We start from the raw sequence: 19,795 nt of genomic DNA, 5'->3' as shown, positions 1-19,795 counted from the left end.
AGCAGGCCCCGGGCTGTCAGTGCAAAGCCCAACGTGGGGCTCAAAGCCACGAACTATGCCATCATCACCTGAGCTGAAGTCGAATGCTCAACCGACTGAGCCACCCGAGCACCCCAGCGCTGACTTACAATCTGTAGACAAATAAGCAATCCTTGTTCAGAGGACTAAAACTGCATTGTCTTCATAGGGGGCTTAAAATACATGTGGACCTTGAAAAAAACCTGATGCATGATCACACTGTACATTGGAATGGAAAACTGGAAAGAATCTTAGAGGTCATTTCTTCCCATCTCAAATGGTGCAAAGAAGCTCTTCTAAAATACCCCTTTTGAAAACAGTTCCAGGGGCTCCTGGGTGGCTCAGTCGGTTAAGCGTCCGACTTCGTCTCAGGTCATGATCTCACAGTTTGTGAGTTCAAGCCCCACGTCGGGCTCTGTACTGACAGCTCAGAGCCTGGACCGTGCTTCGGATTCTGTGTCTCCCTCTCCCTTTGCGTCTCCCTCACTTGTGCTCTTTCTCTCTCTCTCAAAAATAAATAAAATGTAAACAAAAAAATTTTTTAATGTAAAAAAAAAAACAAAACAGTTCCAATTGTTAAAGCCAGCCCATTCCTAGACTTTCCATCTCCCATTCTGCCCTCCCTCCTAGGAGGACAGTTTGATCCCTGGCTGCCTACTCAGTCCCTGCCCCCAGGTTCTGGGCCTATACCTGAGCTAATAGCGATTTCACCAGCTCAAGACCCAGTGCCTAGCATCCACTCCCATTTCATCTATTACTTCGTGTAAGTGCAGCAGGGGTGGAGTCCTTAGTCTCAGGCCCAGGAGCGCATCTTTCTCTCAGGCTTACGAGAAGTAGAGAAGAATAAGAGAAGTTAGCATTGTGGCTCTAGCTGTGCAGTTAGACGGACCTGGGCTATACCCTGCTCTAACACTGGGCAGCATTGTGACCCTGAACAAGCTACTGTGATCATTCTGTGCCTCAGAGGTGGTTGTGAGGATTACACACGATAGTTCCTGTTAGGCACATAACAGAGTACTTAGTGCATCGTAAACAATGTCAGCTGCCACTAATAATTGTCGTTATTTCAGTCGGAGGTATAGAGTTTGGAAACTAGGCTAGGTCTGATATTCTTCCCATCTAATGATCTCCCTGGAAGGATAGGCGAGACCACAATAGCTGGGGTCCATCCTCTTTATGTGAAGCATTGAGAGTTCCACCTGGGATTGGTGGGTAAGGATCAGGTAGGCCAGATTTCTTACCTATGCTTTTACCTGGTACTTCCTCCAGTACTTTAAGATTAAATGCAAAGGGTCACATACTTAGTCACTAGGGAAGGGATTAAGTACCAACTGGAGAGCTCAGGTAGTGAGGTCTGTTTCCCAGTCTATTTCAAGACTGTGTCATGGTGTAGAAGAGCATCCTTGTGCCCTCAATGGTGTCTCTTAAGGCTCTCAGGCCTCCTTACCTACCCAGCTTCAAAACTTCTCTCCCTGGGCAGATGAGCTGCTTCTCAATGTCTCCTCTCCCTCCCTGCTGCCACGCTAGTAGTTCCTACCAGGGTTCACAGATTTCCCTTAGGAGAGTTGAACCCCAGTGATTTGGTAGAGGTAGCTTACTTAGAAGAGTAAGCTTAACATGAGCTCTCCCCTCTTAATGAATTTTAAGTGTTCTTAAACAAAAAAAAATCACACACAAAAAAAGCACAAAGAAACTTTTGGAGGTGATGGATATGTTTATTACCTTGATTATGGTAATGATTTTATGGGCATATGCCTATGTCCAAACTCATTAAGTTGTATAAATTAAATAAGCTCAGTTTTATATATATGAATTATACCTTCATAAAGCTTTTTTTTTTTAATTAGTAACCCTTCTAGTTTCAGGTGTCTAAGTGCCGAGACTGGGACCAGGATTAGCTCCTTCAGATGGGCTTCCAACCCAGGAAATGGTCAGTACCAGTCAGAAAAACTCCTACTGGTAAACACTTTCCAACCTTCATTCATTTTAACCAGCAGAGGGCACACAGCAGACATGCAATTTCTCTACTGAATTAATCTGTGTCTTGCATCCAGCATGGTCCTCACAGCATAGAGGTGTTTATACTCTGGATTAGTTCTTCAGTTGTCTCTCAGGGTTAAAAGGCACTTGCCTAGTAATTTCAGACAAACAGTGCAAGGACATTTGATATGACTTAAACACTTTCATTTATCCTAAGAAAAGACACTGAAAGGATCCACCTTACCAGGCTGGGTTCCGTGAAGCTCTGGCTTGGGAAAAGTAGTTTCTGATTTTAGAGTTCATCAGGAAGCCTGAGGATACCCACTTAACCACAGAGAGGGGGAGAGAGCCAGAGAGAGGAGGCCTGGAGGCACATGAGAATCAACTATAGACATTTTAAAAATACAAATTCCAGGGTGCCTGGGTGGCTCAGTCAGTTTAGCGTGCAACTCTTGATTTAGGCTCAGATCATGATCTCACAATTCATGGGTTCAAGCCCCATGTAGCATGGAGCCTACTTGGGATTCTCTCTCTCCCTCTCCGTCCCTGCCCCATGCTCTCTCTCTAAATAAATTAATTAAATAAAACTTTAAAGAAACAACAAATTCCTGAGCCCTGCTCCCAGATGTAGTAGATCAGAGTGGCGTTAGTGTCCTAGGAAATCTGTATTTTAACACGTTGCCGACAGTTTTCATGCAGTTGTCTACGATCCAGCATTTGGAAGCCTGTAATCTAGGGAAATTTCTGGGATCCTGTCTCAGTACTACTGCCCCACTGCCAGTCATTTAGGGTCGTGGACAAAACAAGATTTGAGGGCCCCCTGGGTGGCTCAGTCGGTTAAGCATCCAACTCCTGATTTTGGTTCAGGTCATGATCTTGCAGTTAATGAGCTCGAGCCCCATACCAGGCTCTGCACTGACAGTGTGGAGCCTGCTTGGGATTCTCTCTCTCTGCCCTTCCCCCCGCCCCCCCCCCCCCCGCCGGTCATGTTCAGTTGCTCTCTCACTCCCTCTCTCTCTCTCTCAAAATAAATAAATAAAACTTTAAAAATTAAAAAAAAAATATTTGAAACCAGTGGAGCCTGGGCCAGCCCTCCAGAGAGCAAGGCCTCTCCCAGTGGGGGGATGAGGGATGGTGAGTGGAGAAGAGCCTCTAGAAGTTAAGGCAGCAACGCTGTCCCCTCAGGGGTTACAAGAGAATAATCGTTGACCTCTTTCTGCATCTGCCATTGTTGCTAGAGAAGCTGAGCCGTGCTATCCAGGGAACTCTCGGCACACCTCCACGCCCTCCATCCCACCCCGTAGTCAGGGTGGTCTGAAGTCAGCTTCACGTGGGGGGTGGGCTTCTCCAGCTCTTCTGGGCTAGGTGTCCCTCCCGGGCACTGCTCTCGGTGATGTGCTCAGAGCAGGATCTGGTCCTGGGCTGTCTGACTGAAGGATCCTGCTGAGATAGTCCTCTGCCTCATGAACTTGGCCAGAGCCAGTCGTCAGGCTGAATGTGGGGGCCTGAGCAAATGCACAGATGCTGGGGGATGGGTAGTTCTGGTGGGCCCAGTGAAAAATCCTGTAGCCCTAAAGGCTGAGCAGCAGAGTCCACCTGGCTGCGTGGTTCCCAGCTTATTGTCTAGGGCAAGGACATCTTAGGGGGTCCTTTGTCCCAGAGCTGACACTTCTGTCAGCCACTTGGGCTTCTTGGAAGAATCTGGCCAGGGGCATCCCATTCAAGGAGGAATGTCCCAAGCTGGACACCTGATTATTGAACGGCCTGCTTGCCAAACCCCCATGGATCAGGGGGACCGGCTAGAGTGAACCTGAAATCCCTGCAAAGGTTCTGGAGCTTGGAACTAGCTGGAATGACAGTATAATATCATAGAAAGAGCCCAGACTTGAAGTGAGACAGATCTTGCCTCACCACTTACTATATTGGACAAGTCACTAAATCAGTACATCTATATTCATATACGTAAAATGGAAATTGTTATCCGCACCTCACGGGGAAGGAGCACTAAATGAGCTAGTGAAGGAATGTGGTGTGTTAGCACAGAGCCTGGCATATAATAGGCATTCAACTGTTGGTAGTTATTTCTCTGGGTCCTCTCTCTGTTACACAGGGGAAGACTCAAGGGTGTAGCTCTGAAAAGTGAAGACGATCTGTAGAGGAGACCTACTGGCTATCATGGATCATTCCAGAGACATAGTGAGACTGCATGAGAGGCCTGGAAGCACCTCACTTCACTTGATTCTCCCTGCTCCTCACCACCCTCAACAGCAACAAGGGTGTCATGATTCTCTGGCCTCCTTAGTCCCCTTCCTCTGGTGGCATTCTGGGATCAGCCCATTCCCAAATCCTTTTGCTCCTTCTGATGGAGGCTTGAGTGCCATTGTGCCACCCTGCTGATGCTAGCAGCAAGCTCTAGGGCTAGGAGACTGGGCGGAGCCTGGAGGTTCTCAGGATTCCCGGGGTCACAGTGGGAAGCCCCAGGACTTCTTGGCTGTTCCCAGGCACCTGAGGGAGAACAATGTCATTACTGCAGGAAAGGACAGGATCATGCAGGTGAGGCTCAGAGGACAGAGGCAGGTAGGATTGGTGAGCACCTTCTATTCAGAGCAAAATTACCAGAGCCTTGGCAGGACCAAAAGATGATAGTCTTGGGGAAGTTCAGAGTCTGATTTTTAAGATGGGAGGCAGCCAGTATGGAAATGACAGTCCTAAGGCCCACATTCAGGAGTCATCCAGGAAAGGTGTCTATTCCTCTCAGAAGAGCTAAGGAAAGTAGAGGCATTTCGCTCTTGCTGGTCAGCAAGCCTGCTGAATCTTACCAAAGGCTATTGAGTCTAGGTGATGATAAAACCTTCCACTCGCTTCCCACTGCACTTAAATAAAACTCCAACCCAACAGACCTGGCCTCACCTACTTCTCAACCTCATCGCCCACATGCTCTCCCTTGCTCCCACTAGCCTCCTTTCTGTTTCTCAAGCATACCAACCTCACTTCTGCCTCAGGGCCTTGGCATTTGCTGTTTCTTCAGCCTGGGGTTCTCGTTCTGACCTCATACCTGGTTGCTCCTCTCCATTCGGGTCTCAGCTCAAATGTTACCTCTTCAAAGATACCTGTTGTGATCACTGTATCTAATATGTTGCCCTCCCCCCACCTCCCTCACTTTCCATCCATTTACCCTGTTTTATGACCCTGAGAGTCCTTATTGCTCTCAAATTCTCTCATTATGTATCTCACTTCTTGAATAGTGTCTATCTCCTTTGTGAGAGCAGGATTTAAATTGTTCACCTGCATTATCCCCAGGGCTTAGCACAGTGGCTCATAGTAGATGGTCAGTAAATATTTGTTGAATGACTGAAAGGTGTCAGAGGCAATTCCGGTCTAGAAGAGGCAATCCTGATTAGAGGACTCAGAATGTTGTTATCTTGACCCTGTTACGGCAGAGAAGGACCTTGAACAAGACAGGCCAAGACCCAGACTGAAATGTAACCATCAGAATGGATAAGTGTACCTGCAGCGACTGAGAGATGGCCCAGCCCTGCAGCCAAGTCAAGAGCCAAAAGACACCACACAACAGCAGGTCGTGTCCTGGGTAAGGACTCAGCATCTGAAGTCTGAGACAAGGCTCAAGGCCCAAGTCAGTTGGGGAGAAGTATAGCAACAGGGGGTTCAGCAAGCAGTTCGCCAACAGACAACAGGCTCCTAGCCCCTTGGGTGAGATTCAGGGGCAGGGTGTTAGGTGGGGACAACTAGTAAAAAAAAAAAACAAAAACCTAGCCCTAACTGGGGTACTAGGCAGGCTTCAATGATGGATCAAGGCAGAAGTCAAGTAATGAAAACCAAACCGGTGACTGGGACTCAGCCTGAGGCCAGGTGGGGGTGGGATGGGGATGGGGTGGGGAGTTAGCCAGTTCTGGAGGAAGAGGGCTCTAAGGACAACTAGGCAGGACCAGATAGGCTATTTGTTTGGGTGGGAGGTGCTTCTGGTATGTATGATCTTTTGCTGGGGTGGGGGTGGGGAGGAGGATACGGGACAGACCTGGGTTCACCTACCAGAGGAAAGTGCTCAGGGGTTGTCTGCCTGGGACCCTCTCCCCATGGGCTTCTGACAAGAGAGCAGCCTTAAAGAGTACCCCTGAAACACCTGCTTCTGATTCTGTGTCTCCCTCGCTCTCTGCCCCTCCCCCACTCATGCTCTGTCTCTCTGTCTCAGAAATAAATAAACATTAAAAAAAAATTGGGGCTCCTGGGTGGCTCAGTCAGTTGAGTGACCGACTTCGGCTCAGGTCATGATCTCACAGTCCATAAGTTCAAGCCCCGCGTCGGGCTCTGTGCTGACAGCTCAGAGCCTGGAGCCTCCTTCTGATTCTGTGTCTCCCTCTCTCTCTGCCCCTTCCCCACTCATGCTCTGTCTCTCTCTGTCTCAGAAATAAACATTTAAAAAAAAGAGTACTCCTGAAATAAATCTTTTTGAGGCTGTTATAGCTATGCCTTTATAGCCACTCTTAATTACTTTAACAATTGGACAAGGGACTCTCACATCCATAGGACCAGACATTTAACAAATACCTACAGGATTCCTGCTGGAAAACCACAAAAACTCCCACTGCCTCAAAGAGCAACAAACTGTCCTACCTCTTTTTGTAGGCCTCCCTATCCTCAGCTCCCCCACTAGGGCTGCTCAGCTTTTGTCCTTTCATTCAACCCCCAAGGTCATTCCTGCCTCCCTACTTTGGCCACTCCCCCCCCCCGCCCCCCCCCCCCCCGCCACCAAACCAGATGGAACACTTTATTCAACATACAAAATAAGTTATTTTTCAGTGGCTCCTCCCTATCGTTGAGTACATAATGCTCTCAATTCCCATAGCACAGCCTCAAACTTGGTGATACTGTTTAATTTTTGTTCTCAAGTAGTTTCAGTATGGACATTGTTTCCACAACCAGATCAGAGCGTCTTTGGAAACAGGGGACAAATCCTCCCCTTGTTATGTTTCCTCCATAGCACCTAGCAAGGATCTGGGGGCATAACAGGTATTTGTTAGCTTGAGCCCTGCCCTCTTCAAGAAAGGGTAGGGGGAAAATACCACTCTGGCTGTCACAGACTGATTGGTAAAAAAAAAAAAAAAATGGGAGGCAGGATTTAACTATTTTGGAAGCAACTGGGCCCCTTGGGCAACCTATACTTTTTATTTTTAAACTTTGGGAAATGAGGAGAGAGCAGCCTACTCTCAACATCCAGGGAACCTAGGAAATATTTATAAGTTAGCATCTCCTTTCAAGACTTCTCTATCCTTCCACATATCTGGTCTATATCCCACCCTCTCTGGGTGTTTCTGCCCACTGATGACACTGAGTAACAGAATGAATTAGTCCTGAAGAAGTGACTCAAATGATTCAGGTGGCATAGAAGTCTAGTAGGGAGTGTGCCTTGGCAAAGCATTATCGTTCTAGTAGGGCGAGCTGCCTCTTCTACTCCTCACAATCAGAAATGTCTTCTTGGTGGAAAGCAAGACATCAAGGCGTGTGATAATCTATACAAATTTTATTTTAATATCAATTTGTATGGAAACAAGCAGATGTCAGCATTTTTGCAGGCACAGGAAAAAAAGGGAAAGAAAAAACTCCAGTAATAATTGATCTTGTATTTACACCATTTGGTTTCAACAAGGACAGGAAGCTTTGCTGTTAGCTTCCTGTGGGGACTCCAGTTTCTGCACCTTCCCCTGCTGCCTCTCAGCATCACGATAGAGCAGGGATTTCTGAGCCTTTAATCGGCAAGCCAGGCACATGAAAATTGACTCCACATTCTGGCTCTCTTTGGGGTCCTTGGCCGAAGTCTCAAACAAGAGCATGTTGTGGGCATCAGCAAATTTCAGGGCTAAGTTGGAGGGCACCTGGATCTGTTCCCTCAAGTCACACTTGTTGCCCACAAGCACTTTGGGGACTAGTGGGGGCACAGCATGCCCGTTGCATTCTTGGATCCACATTTTGAGGTTGGTGAAGGATGTCATCTTGGTGACGTCATAGACGAAGACCACTGCATGCACATTGCGGTAGTAATGCTCGACCATGCTTTTGCGGAAGCGTTCCTGACCTGCTGTGTCCCATACTTGAACCTGGAAGATACAAAAACCCATATCTGGAGTCAGAAAAGGAAACATGAATGGATAGGAGAAAATATGGTTCTGTGATCTTATAAAAATGAGGTGAAAAGCCCTGACACAGTAAGGGGTTCTTTGAAAGACTGGCAGAATGGACTTTTTGAAGTATACAAAGAAGTTTCTTTCCAGGTTTTAACATTTTTCTCAAAAATTTGAGTTGAAAATCTTGAGTCGAAAAATCTTAAGGCTTTTAGTTGAAAAACTGGGATGTAAATTGGTCACCTTTTCTGGAGGAGTATTTGGCAATATTATCAAGAACCTTGAAAATGTTCAAAACTCTTCAAGCCTATAATATCACTTCCAGAAATCCATACAAAGTAGCAGAGATGTGGTCAAATTTCTGTACAAAGATTTTTTTTTTAATTTTTTAAAAGTGTATTTATTTTGAGAGAGAGAGCATGCACACACACGAATGGAGTTGAGGCAGAGAGAGAGAGAGAGAGAAAGGGAGAATCTCAAGCAGGCTCTGCACTGTCAATGTGGAGACTGATATGGGGCTCAAACCCACAAACCGCGAGATCATGACCTGAGCTGAAATCAAGAGTTGGATGTTTAACTGACTGAGCCACCCAGGCTCCCCCTGTACAAGGATCTTAATAGCAGTGTTTATACTTTTTTAAAAACAGGAAACAACCTAAATGATCACTAAGAATAGCAAAAGTGTATGTACATATCTATACAGTGGGCTATTATACAGCCATTAAAAATAATGTTTTCAAAGAATAAATGGTGGACGAAATTCTCATAAAATATCAGGAAGTGAAAAAAGCAGTATACAAAATTTTTTATATGCTATGGCCTTAATATTTTTAATATTAAAAATAGACATATGCCAGGGTGCCTGGATGGCTCAGTCGGTCAAGGGTCCAAATCTTGATCTCGGTTCAGGTCATGATCTCATTGTTCATTAGTTCGAGCCCTGTGTCCGGCTCTGTGCTGACAGTGTGGAGCCTGTTTGGGATTCCCTCTCTCTCCCTTGCTCTCTGCCCCTCCCCCACTCATGTGCACACACGCATCCTCCCTCCCTCTCTCTGTCTCTCAAAATAAATAAACTTAAAAAAATAGACATATACCTAGGAGAAACTGGAAGTGTACACACCAGGAAATTAATGGTATTTATGTGCAGTGGGACTATAGGTGTTATTTATTTCCTTTTTTTTTTTTTTTGGTATATTCCAAATTTTCTAAACACTTTGTCTTGTATTTTTACCTGACTTTTAATTTTTTTTAATTTTTTTAGACAAATGATTTTTTAAATGTTTGTTTATTATTTTTAAAAGAGAGGGGGACAGGGGATCTGAAGCAGGCTCTGCACTGACAGTAGCGAGCCCAATGCCTGGGTCGAACTCACGAACTGTGAGATCATGACCTGAGCCAAAGTCAGACGCTCAACTGACTAAGCCATCCAGGTGCCCTTTACATGACTTTTTAAATAAAACAAAGTGTTAAAATCTCACCTTTTAGGGGCACCTGGGTGGCTCAGTCGGTTGAGCGTCCAACTTCAGCTTGGGTCATGATCTCATAGATCTTGAGTTCGAGCCCCACATCCAGCTTGCTGCTGTCAGCAGGGGCCCACTTCAGATCCTCTGTCCCCCTCTCTCTCTGCCCCTCCCCTGCTCTCTAGCTCCCTCTCTCTCTCAAAAAAAAAATCTCACCTTTTAGCTCCATTTATTCTAAGTTCACTTCTTTGATGTGAAAAAGGCAATTTAGCTCACTGGATTTTTCTTCTGCATCTCAGCTTTTGGGATAAAGGCCAAATTATGAAGGAAAAAATGCTGATTATCAGTAACACATACAAAGACACAATTCCCAAGGGATACTCTGGAGTAGAAGACACACAATCACCCCATCTATTTCCCTTTATACATCCAAAGTCTTGGACAAGAGAAATTTATTCTCAGAATGATGGCCCAAGGCCCTATGCAATTCTCAGTTATCAAAGAAAATTTGATTATGGTCACTAATTGACTACTATGGCTCTTAAAACCAAGTACAGCCTTTATTTGCAGTTAGCAGTCAATAAGTATAATCTGGTAAATATAATTGAATCTCTTTGCTGAGTGAAGATCTTACAGGGCCCCAGAGTCATCATCATTCTGAACATCAATTTTCATTGTCTAGGCTCTCCTTCATCTCCTCTATTGACATGACTGCCACGTTCCTTTGGCACAACTGTCAAATTCACTCCTTCTGTTTTGATTTTCATGTCCCTAGGCCAGACCCTCCTTTCCTCACTCCTGGACTACAGCAAAGTCTTTTGGATTCTTGATGTCTCCACTCCAGTGCTTCCTGCATGCTGCTTTCAAACTAGGCTTCCTAAATCCCTGCTTGTATCAGCGTGACACCCTCCTCTTTAGGAAATTATGACAGCCCTCTTCTGCATGTGGCCTCAAATGGAAAAGTTGTCTGACATCATTCGGCCCGGCCCAGCCTGGTTTCAAACTACTCAGTTATACCCGGTTCGTTCCCTCCTCTGTACCTTTGGTCCTGCTAGTCCGTCCTTCCCCAGCAGAACAGGTCGCCCCCTTGTTGCCCTCTCCAAATCTCACCCATCCTTCAAGGTTCGGCTCATGCCCACATTCTTCCTAAAACTCCATTCTTCTCCACCTTCTCTTCAATTCTCTGTTCTTCTAACTTTCTATTGTACTTTGAGTCTGTACCACACCATTTAGAATATATTATTTGTTGTCTACTTGTTTCATCAGTGCTCTTGACATTTCTCCAGCCAAACTTGTAAGCAGCCTTTTTCTGCATCAGATCACTTGTCACCATGGTCGTCGTCGTCATCATCATCATCATCATCATCAAAAGGCAGGATTGAGCCACCAAAACTACAGTCTGGCATCCTACGTATCTCCCAAGGCAATTTCAGAAAGAACAATCGACTTTGGTTACACAGAAAATGTAAGTCCTTGAACACTGATTTGCTTCTGAAAGCAGAGAGAGAAAAGATTTTCACTTTTCCACCTCTCCAGTGCTCTGAGCAGAAAGAAAGAGCAGGCCAGGAAAGGTATGGAGGTCAATGGGAAGAGAGCAGGTATAGCACAAGAATATCATTACCACTTGGCTCCTGATCCCCACCTCCACCCTCCACTAGTCCTAACTCTTGCCTCTGAGTAAGGCTGACTCCCTACCAGCCCTCAGGCATGTGGCAGATGCTTTAACACCATGAGCTCAGAACTCTAAAAATACCTGCCACCAGCAGGAACACGGGTGGGAGTGTGTGAGGTGTTTGGGGCTGAGTGGGTTGGCTGTTTGGCTTTTCTTTGCCTTCAGAATTGTATACACCATCCAAACTGCCAGAGCTGCAGGGAGGATCCTTCCTGCTGTAGACCTCCTTGCCTTTCCAGTGCCACGGGGAGCCTTGAAGCTTTTATTTGGAGGCTCAGAATTTAAAGTGTAGCACTGCTCCCATTGCAGCTTTTTATAAACCCCACTCTAAGTTCTTTGCACCCCCGTCAATGGCAAGCGGTGAGTCCGGAAGCAGGCTGCTCATAGCACAAAGTCAGAATGGATGGTGTGGCCTCAGAGCCATCACAAAGGGAGAGCGCAGCAGTCAGTTCACTGCACACAAATGACCTCGTTCTGTTTGGGAGTTTGGTGTCCCTGTTCTTAGCATCCTCACAAACCCCTGATCCCTGCCAGACAGCGAAAGCATCTCCTCCCGCTTTCCAGCTGGCACTCCTCTCATCCATTCTTCCCTTTCTGTGGGCACCGCATCCACACGGTAGCCAGGTGTGCTGGCTGCTTCCTAGCCACATACATGCTCCCCAGATCCTCTTTTCTCTCCCAGGGCTAGTGAGGGCATCGTGGAGTCAACCAACCTGGGTGCAGACCTCAACAGGATCATGTACTAATCAGGTGCTCTTAGGTGAGTTACTTACTCTGTCTTCAGTGTCCTCCCCTGGAAGCTAAAGATAACCTCAGCCATCTACGTGGGGATGCTGTGAGGATTAGCATTCCTCATGAGTACAGGACACAGCGCCTAATACGTACTCTCCCTTCCTCCCTGGCCCCAAACTTCCACCATCAAGTCTGGTCCAACAGCTAATTGAGCGGGTGCTATCAGAGATGCAGCAGCAGTAGGCATGGCATTGAGAGACCTGGGTTCCAGCTCCTCTACTTAGTAGCAGAGTAAATGACGAGGCAGATTAACACACGAGAAAGAGCTTTTGCAAAATAGAAGTACTCTGTAAGTGCTGGCTGTTGCCATTGTCTCAGAGGGCCCATCGGCTGTCCTGGTAGCACTGTTCCCTGGATGCACTGGTTCTCCTCCTGGAAAGCACAGAAAGCCTGGCTTCTTGATGATGGCATGGAGCCAAGGCCAAGGCAGTCAGTGGGGAGGGGGAAAGAAAGCAATGCCAGCAACGTGCCACAGGCGGCTGGGGGCAGGCCCAGAGTGACAGGGGTGTTGGAGGAGGCTCCAGGGGCACAGTGTGGAGAGCTGCCGAAGAGAAATCTAGGCTTTTAAACCATTATCCTGGAGCTGCCGCTGCCTGAGCAAGCTTCAGCAAGTCCCCCACCCCTGCACGTGCTCCTAGCTCACACGGGTATTTCTTTTCCCTCTGGAACATATCTGGCATCTTTCTATAGATGAGGAGTGAATGTCCTTTTGTTGGAGGCCGGCGGGGGAGGGTAGAAGTAGAAAAAGGGAGACAGATACATCTGTAACCTTTGGAGGATGCCCAAGTGGATGATGGGAAAAGTCGAAAACAAATCTTTTTTCATTTAGCTGGACTGTCCCATCTGCACCTAAGATACACACACAGTCACACACAAGGCTGACACAGAGAATGGCAAAGGAGGACAGAGACAAAGAGAAACTCACACACAGAAAGAGAGGCAGCAAGGCAGGCAGAGAAACACACACTGATGGATAATTAGCCATTAAGTGAACTGGCATAAGATGGAAGTTCAGAAGCCCTAAGGAAGACATGATGTCATTCTGACTGCAGGCAGCTTCTGAGGGAACACTGAGCTCAGCCTCTGTCCCCTCAGTAATATAACACAGGAAGGTGTCTGTCCAAGTGCTCAGCAGAGGAAGAGAGTCCACAGTCCTGGGTGACACCTACCCACAGACGCAGCTGACCTGCAGTTTGCCTGGTCGGGAGGGCTGGGGCAGAGGGGTACCAGCTGTTGGGGGAGCTAAACGAGACAGGAGCAGGGGTGCTTCCATGAGAATTTACAAAGAATGGCTCAAAAATTAGTTCTGAGCCTCTCCTCTCTTACCTCCCTCATCCCACCCCTCACACACTCCTATTTGGCACTTTCCAGTGCTTTTAGACTGAGGCAGGCTTAATATGATTTAGCTAAACCTGTAGGAGATGGACACATCATGTCATTAAGGAAAGCTCCACCCTTCCTTTAGGATCAAGAAGGCCTCCACACTTCCTAGGCTGATGTCATGAAGGGCCGTCAGCTTTCCCATATGACGCCCCTCTGTATCCCTGTCACAGGTAACTGCGTGGGTTGGGTGCACCATGGGACCAGCCCAAATTGCTAGGGAAGAGCACCCACAAGGGAATTGGGAAACCTGAGTGGAAGGCCTGTCCCTGTGTGATCTTGTCACTTTCCCTCTCCAAGCCTCGGTTTCCTATCTGTTAAATGAGCACATTGGATTAGAGATCTTTAAGGTCTCTTCCATCTCTGAACATTCTCGGGTTCTCACATCCAAAGGGAGACAGTCAAGATGCAAAAAGTAAAACCTAGGTACTCAGCTCAGTGTCTGGGGTGCAGTTGAAGGAGACATCTTGCAGGCTCCTAAGTTCCAGGGCTCTAACCCTGGACCCTTGGCCTAGAAGAGACCACAAGGCCAGCTGTCCAGCCTGCCATCTCCCGCTGAGCACACTCCCCACCTCCCCACCCCCCAGGCTAGAAATTGCCCCCTAGAGCAGAGAGTGGTGTTAAACAGCTTGGGCTTTGAATCCACATTGAAGTTCTGACCCTGTCACAGAGAACTCAGGATAGTGAGAGAGACAAGTGGTTGGGCTCAAGGCTCAAAGACTGAAGCTCAGATCCATGCGCCTCTGGGCAAGTTATTTAATCTCTCTAACTTTGGTCTCCTTATCTATTGAATAGGAATGATAATAATAGTCCAAATTGCATAGGGCTGCTGTGAAGATCAGATAAGATAGTGCCTGTAAAGCACCTAACCCAGGCTCTTGGTTTAGTCAAAATGTAGAAGTTGTTGTTGTTGTTGTTGTTGTTGTTGTTGTTGTTATTGCCTACTCATTGGAAGCTTTTCTTGATGTTCATGTGAACCAGGAAACACTGGATTATAAATGCTGTGATGGGGAGGGGGTGGGACACATTGATTGGAAACACCAAATGGGGCTTCGAAGCCCTAGAGATGGCCCTTGTAATTAAGAGAGTAGCCCTAAATTTGAGAACTCAGTCACCCCCCTGCAGGGGTTGATGTATGTGCTACCTTGGGACACAGGGAGGCTGCCCAGGAGAGGCCACACCCTACCCCTGGACTGAGAGAAGAGTTTGCAGAGACCTCTCTGCCATCCTCCTGTGAGGCTGGCATTTGTTGCCTGACGGCCTTCTATTGCTGGCTGTGGCCTGGGGCCACTTCAGCCTGTCACATTGGACTTCTCTCCCTCCCCCAAAGGGAGAAGCCTTTGGCAGTCACCTCCTAGCATGGATTTGGCATTTGCTCCTTGAAAAACTCCAGGCCAGCCAGAGTGTGGGGCAAAATCTCCTCCCATCTAGATCATGTGCTAGCTGCCTTGCTCTGGCATCTTCCCACAGACATGCTGGTCTCGCCTGCTGCCTTTGGCCCTGAAGTTGCAGCAGCTCTACAAGAGGCAGGGTCACTATCTCCCCACTCCCACACCCCACCCTGGGCTCCTTCGGAATCTGCACTCAGAGGGCTCCTCTATGAACAGTGTCACAAGGCTTTGCCCTCTCAAAAATATCATCTTCCCAAAAAAGCCTGTATTAAGCACTTATCGGCACATGGTGTTGTGCTGAGCTCTGTTTCTAGTGAGTCACACTGTCACAGGCTCTGCCCTCTGGGAAAAAGTCTGGAATCTTTGGCAAAGACTGTAAACTCCAGTTTAGCTAAGTACTTGGTTGTTAGGAAGGAAGGAGTCTTTTAAAAATGTCCCCAAGGCCATTGGGCAGTGACCCTCTTCTACTTGTTTTCACCTCCCTTTTCCCACTTCTGGCTTTCTCCTCTCCTCTCCTCCTGTTCTCTCTCCTTCCTCCTGCCCCAAACTCCCAAACACTTTCTTTCTCCTCCATCTGAATTTCAGGTGGACTTATTCTCCCTCTTTTAAATCCAGAGAATTCTTTGGCTCAATGTGACACTTGATTTTAAGCAAGCAATAACATTAAATTTTAAGGTCTTTGAGGGTTTAAGAACACATCCATAAGTATATTTCTACTTTAGATATAAAAAGGCATGTTTCAGGGCGCACCTGGGTGGCTCAGTTGGTTAAGCGCCTGACTTCAGCTCAGGCCATGATCTCATGGGTTCATGAGTTTGAGCCCCACATTGGTATCTGCTGACGGTATGGAGCCTGCTTGGGATTTTCTCTCTCTGCCCCTCCCCCACTTCTCTCTCTCTCTCTCTCTCTCTCTCTCTCTCTCCCTCCCTCCCTCCCTCTCTCTCTCTGTATCTCAAAATAAATAAACTTTAAAAAAAATAGGGGTGCCTGTGTGGCTCAGTTGGTTGAGCGTCCAACTTCGGCTCAAGTCATGATCTTGCGGTTTGTGGGTGGGTTTGAGCCCCACACCAGGCTCACTGGTGTCAGCACATAGCCCACTTCGGATCCTCTGTCCCGCTCTCTCTCTGTCCCTCCCTCTCCCTCTCTCTCAAAAATAAATACACATTTTTTTTAAAAATGAAAATAATAAAATAAAAAGCCATGTTTCAGAAATTCCAAAATCTTTTTTTTTAGTTTTTTTTTAATGTTTATTTATTTTTGAGAGAGAACTCAAGCAGGAGAGGGGCAAAGAGAGAGAGGGACACAGAATCTGAAGCAGGCTCCAGGCTCTGAGCTGTCAGCACAGAGCCTGACATGGGGCTCAAACCCACGAACTGCAAGATCATGACCTGAACCAAAGTCAGACACCCAACTGATTAAGCCACCCTGGCGCCCAGAAATTCCAGAATCTTACAACCTTACATTAAAGAAGTTAGACACACTAGAGAACGTCCTAACCAAGCAAACGTCAATATACGAGCCCTAGAAAAAGATACAGACAGCTACTTTGACTTTAAAAAGGAAATGTAGCAATTCCCCCCAAAATGCAAGGGACAAACAAGGTCTCTATTTCAAAACAGTGCCCCATCTTCCTGACCCTGGGGCTCAGTTGCTCTCCAGAGCTCTCCCTTACCAGTACCTAGCTGCCCATCTTCCTGACATCCAGTGCCTCGGCCCAGTTTCCGAAGCCATTTTAAAACACATTCATTTTAATAATCAAGGAATCTGGAGTTGTGCACAGTTTAGTGTTTCATCATTCTCCCCCGTTACTCAGCCCTTCTCTCCACATCACTCAGAAGAGGCACCTTGGGGTCATTTGGGCCCCTGACCAGCAAGAGGGAAATTGACCTCCACCCAACAGCCAGCGTCAGACCATAGGCTCAAGTAAAACCCAGCTGTGGATCCAGTAGAGTTGGTATTTAGTGCCCAGGGCCTTTTGAGGTGCATTCCTGCCCATAATCCTGCCCCCTCTGATCCCCTGACACATGAAGCTGCCCTTGCCATGTCCTCCCTCTGCACCTAGAAATGTATCTGTCCTGTCGAGTTTCTACCTTTTCTGAACCAGCGTGAGCACAAATGGTCAGATGAGAATATCTGTACTTAGCCAATTTGATAAATAAGCTAATGGCGGTGGGGGTGGGGAGGAGCAAGACACTTTCCTTGGCCCTCAGATAAGTTGCTCTGCATTTTTACAAGGGCCTGCTGAAGACAATACCAACAGAATGAGTAATGAGGTAGTCCATTCATTAGGTATCCCAGACAAATAAACAAGATACCATTTGAGAGGAGACTGTTCCAAAAGAACAAGTTTGTTATGAAGGGCTGGCGGGTGACCCTGCCTCAATTGCTTTAAAAGGGCTCATGGCTTTGTGCCGGAACCACCCCACTTCACCCCTGTTCCACCTCAGTCCTGATCCTAACCATAAACTGTAGTTTAAAATAAAGCGGTTTTCATTCACTGTGGATTTCCATGTTTTCCCCCTCTCTAATGCCTCTGGGCTTGGCCAAAGTGGGTTTTTGCAGCCCACCAGCACCCAAGAAGTAGAAGAGACCTCAGGATGTTCAAAGTGCTTTGGGATCCATCCCACAGACTGGGACCAAGAGATGCCTTAGCCTTATACCTCCCTCTGCCCACAGGTGCCACTGCTCACGGCTCAGGGTCAAGGATGGGATCAAACATGCTTTTCCTATGGCAGGTGGCAGGCATGGGCAAAGGGCAGGAGTGCAACCACTCCCACCAGCCCTAACAAAACGGGTGAGGTGGGGACCATGCCACTTAGAGAAACGAAAGGGAATGAGGAGGTGCCGAGGGTCTTCGGCTCGGCACGCGGCGACACGGCCACGCGCTGGACGTTTACAACCACTAGAGCGATGCCTCAGGCGAGGCCCCCTCCCAGGTCCCTCCCTTCCCGGACCTGACCGTCTGGATCACCTTGATCTTCTCGCCCTCGATTTCCACGGTCTTCTCCCTGAAGTCCACGCCAATGGTGGCCTCAGTCTTGTCCGGGAAGGTCCCCCCGCAGAAGCGGAAGGTCAGGCAGGTCTTGCCCACGTTGGAGTCCCCAATCACGATGATTTTGAAGATGCGAATCTGCACGTACTGGTCCAGCGAAGAGTCGAGCTCCAGGGACGCCAGGCCCGCGGCCGAGGTGGGCTGCAGGCTCCCATGGCCCAGGATGGGCTGCGCCATCTCCCCCGGACCGGACCGGGGCCCCAACCCCGCTCGAGGGCTCCACACAAAGAGAGCGGGCACGTTAGTGCGCTCGAGGCGAGCAAGCTTTGTGTGTGTGTGTGCGTGTCTGTAAGTGTATGTCCGCGCGTGTGTGCGTGCGCCGGCGGCGTGTGCGCGCGCGCGTGAAGGGGGTGCCTCTCACCCCAGGCCCCCCTCCTCCGCCAGCGCACCCTCCTTGCAGCTCCGAGGCACCGGCACAAAAGCCGGCGAGTGCGCGAGAGACGGAAGGGGCCGGCCGCGAGCCTCCTCCTCCTGCCCGTGCCCCGGACCGGACGCTCGCGCGGGCGGCCCCACGGCGCTCTCCAGGCGGCCGCCGCCTAGGCCCTCCCCTGCCTGGACCCCTGGGACACACCGGAGGGCGGAAGCCTGAGGAAAGGGAGGGGATGTGGAGAGCGGCGCACACCGACCGGGGAAGGTCTTCCGTTCTCCTCGCCCCCATTGATTTTATAGGTTGCGGGCTCCCCACCCCCGCGTTCTCAGAGCGCGCGGGGTCGGTGGGCAGGGGGCACAGCTGGGGAGGACAAAGACAGCTGCACCCTAAGGCTTCTCGGGAGCACTTCGGCCTCGGAGCAACAGTACCCGGAGGGGGGCGGGGAGGGGCAGAGACACCTCTTTCACCTCCTGAGCACGCCTCCTCGGCTCCCTCCCAAGCCTGGGGATAAAGAGATGCTCTGTCTTTTTGAGTAAGCAGGTGCACTCGCGCGCCCCGAGGAGCCGGGGAGGGTGCTGCCAAGACACGCCTTGGGTAGTGGGGGCCGGCGCAGCTGACAGGAGGGAGCCGGGGGCGCGGGGTGTGCGTGTGTAGGGGGAGTTACTGTTTCTGTCACCGACTTGCCAGATGTAGGGGGGGGGGTGGCGCGTGCCAGGCGCCAACCTCCCTTCATCACACCATGAGCACCCATCCTCTGAATGTTCAGGAGAGCGGCTTCCATTGGCTGTCGCGGTCGGTTGTGTTTGGCTGGCCAATGGGGAAGGCCCGCCGCCGGAGAGGGCCATACAGGGTAGGAGAAGGGGGGAAGCTAGTGGTGGCAGCTCCAGCAAAAGGGAACCTTGTTTCTTGGACTAACCCTTACAGACCCAGGAGGAGGGATCTTGGGACATAGCATAAACCTTACAGTGTCTTCCATCTGAAATAATGTCCATAAAATCATAAGTCCTTCCAGAATGGTGCAGTTTCAAAAGGAATTGGAAACCCCAAGGAGGGTTCACCCCTCTGCAACTGAATGTAGAACAAAGTGGTTGGGTCTACTTTGCCCGAAGTCTAGATTATGCTTGGAAGATGATAAATGAACAGAACTTTCTTACGGTATTAGGGGGCAGCTTCCCAAAGCTTACTAAGCATCACACATCTTGGTGGAGACCTATATTCCGTCTCCCAAGAGTGATTTCCAGGTTCAGAATTTGCTTGTTTGAAACCAATTTTACTGAGGTACAACTTACATACAATAAAATGCACCCATTTTGTTTGCTTTTAAAACTTTCTCCCTCCTCTCACACATTTCATAGGCTAAGGCAATTTTGACATATGTCGATTGCACTGACATGAGTTATTTACTAATGCCTTCAAAGTCAGGGATACCAGCAGCACACAAGAGCTGCCATCTTATTTGTGTGTGAGGCTGAGCTGCAGAAGAGACAAACGTGACTAAATCCATTCCCACTATGAGAAGAACAATTCAGTGCATCAGTGATAG

At 48.5% G+C, this 19,795-nt stretch overlaps 2 protein-coding genes across 7 annotated transcripts in view; one reads left to right on the top strand and one right to left on the bottom strand.

Moving 5' to 3' along the window:
* ZNF280C (zinc finger protein 280C) overlaps positions 1-13,612 on the top strand; it is an 82,862-nt gene extending 69,250 nt beyond the window's left edge. For 3 of the 6 annotated variants that reach the window (XR_006213383.1, XR_006213386.1, XR_006213388.1), the window contains 5 exons: positions 1,878-1,948; positions 5,439-5,587; positions 10,862-11,060; positions 11,950-12,027; positions 13,525-13,612. The gene's annotated coding sequence lies outside the window, so the exon portion shown is untranslated. Of the gene's footprint in view, positions 1-1,877; positions 1,949-4,108; positions 5,089-5,438; positions 5,588-10,861; positions 11,061-11,949; positions 12,028-13,524 lie in introns of those variants that run through there. The other 3 variants (XR_006213384.1, XR_006213385.1, XR_006213387.1) reach the window with 3 other exon arrangements.
* RAB33A (RAB33A, member RAS oncogene family) lies at positions 7,512-18,797 on the bottom strand. Its single transcript, XM_007085445.3, has 2 exons — positions 17,802-18,797; positions 7,512-8,111 (listed from the first exon to the last, which is right to left on the bottom strand). Exons 1-2 carry the CDS (start codon positions 18,057-18,059, stop codon positions 7,656-7,658), a joined length of 714 nt encoding a protein of 237 aa, XP_007085507.1. The 5' UTR covers positions 18,060-18,797; the 3' UTR covers positions 7,512-7,655.
* Positions 18,798-19,795: the final 998 nt, after the last annotated feature.

Source organism: Panthera tigris, chromosome X, assembly GCF_018350195.1.
Source record: "Panthera tigris isolate Pti1 chromosome X, P.tigris_Pti1_mat1.1, whole genome shotgun sequence".
In the NCBI taxonomy this organism is placed as follows: Eukaryota; Metazoa; Chordata; class Mammalia; order Carnivora; family Felidae; genus Panthera; species Panthera tigris.
The sequence above is the reverse complement of the archived record's forward strand: the minus strand, read 5'-3'. Positions and strand labels throughout refer to the sequence as shown.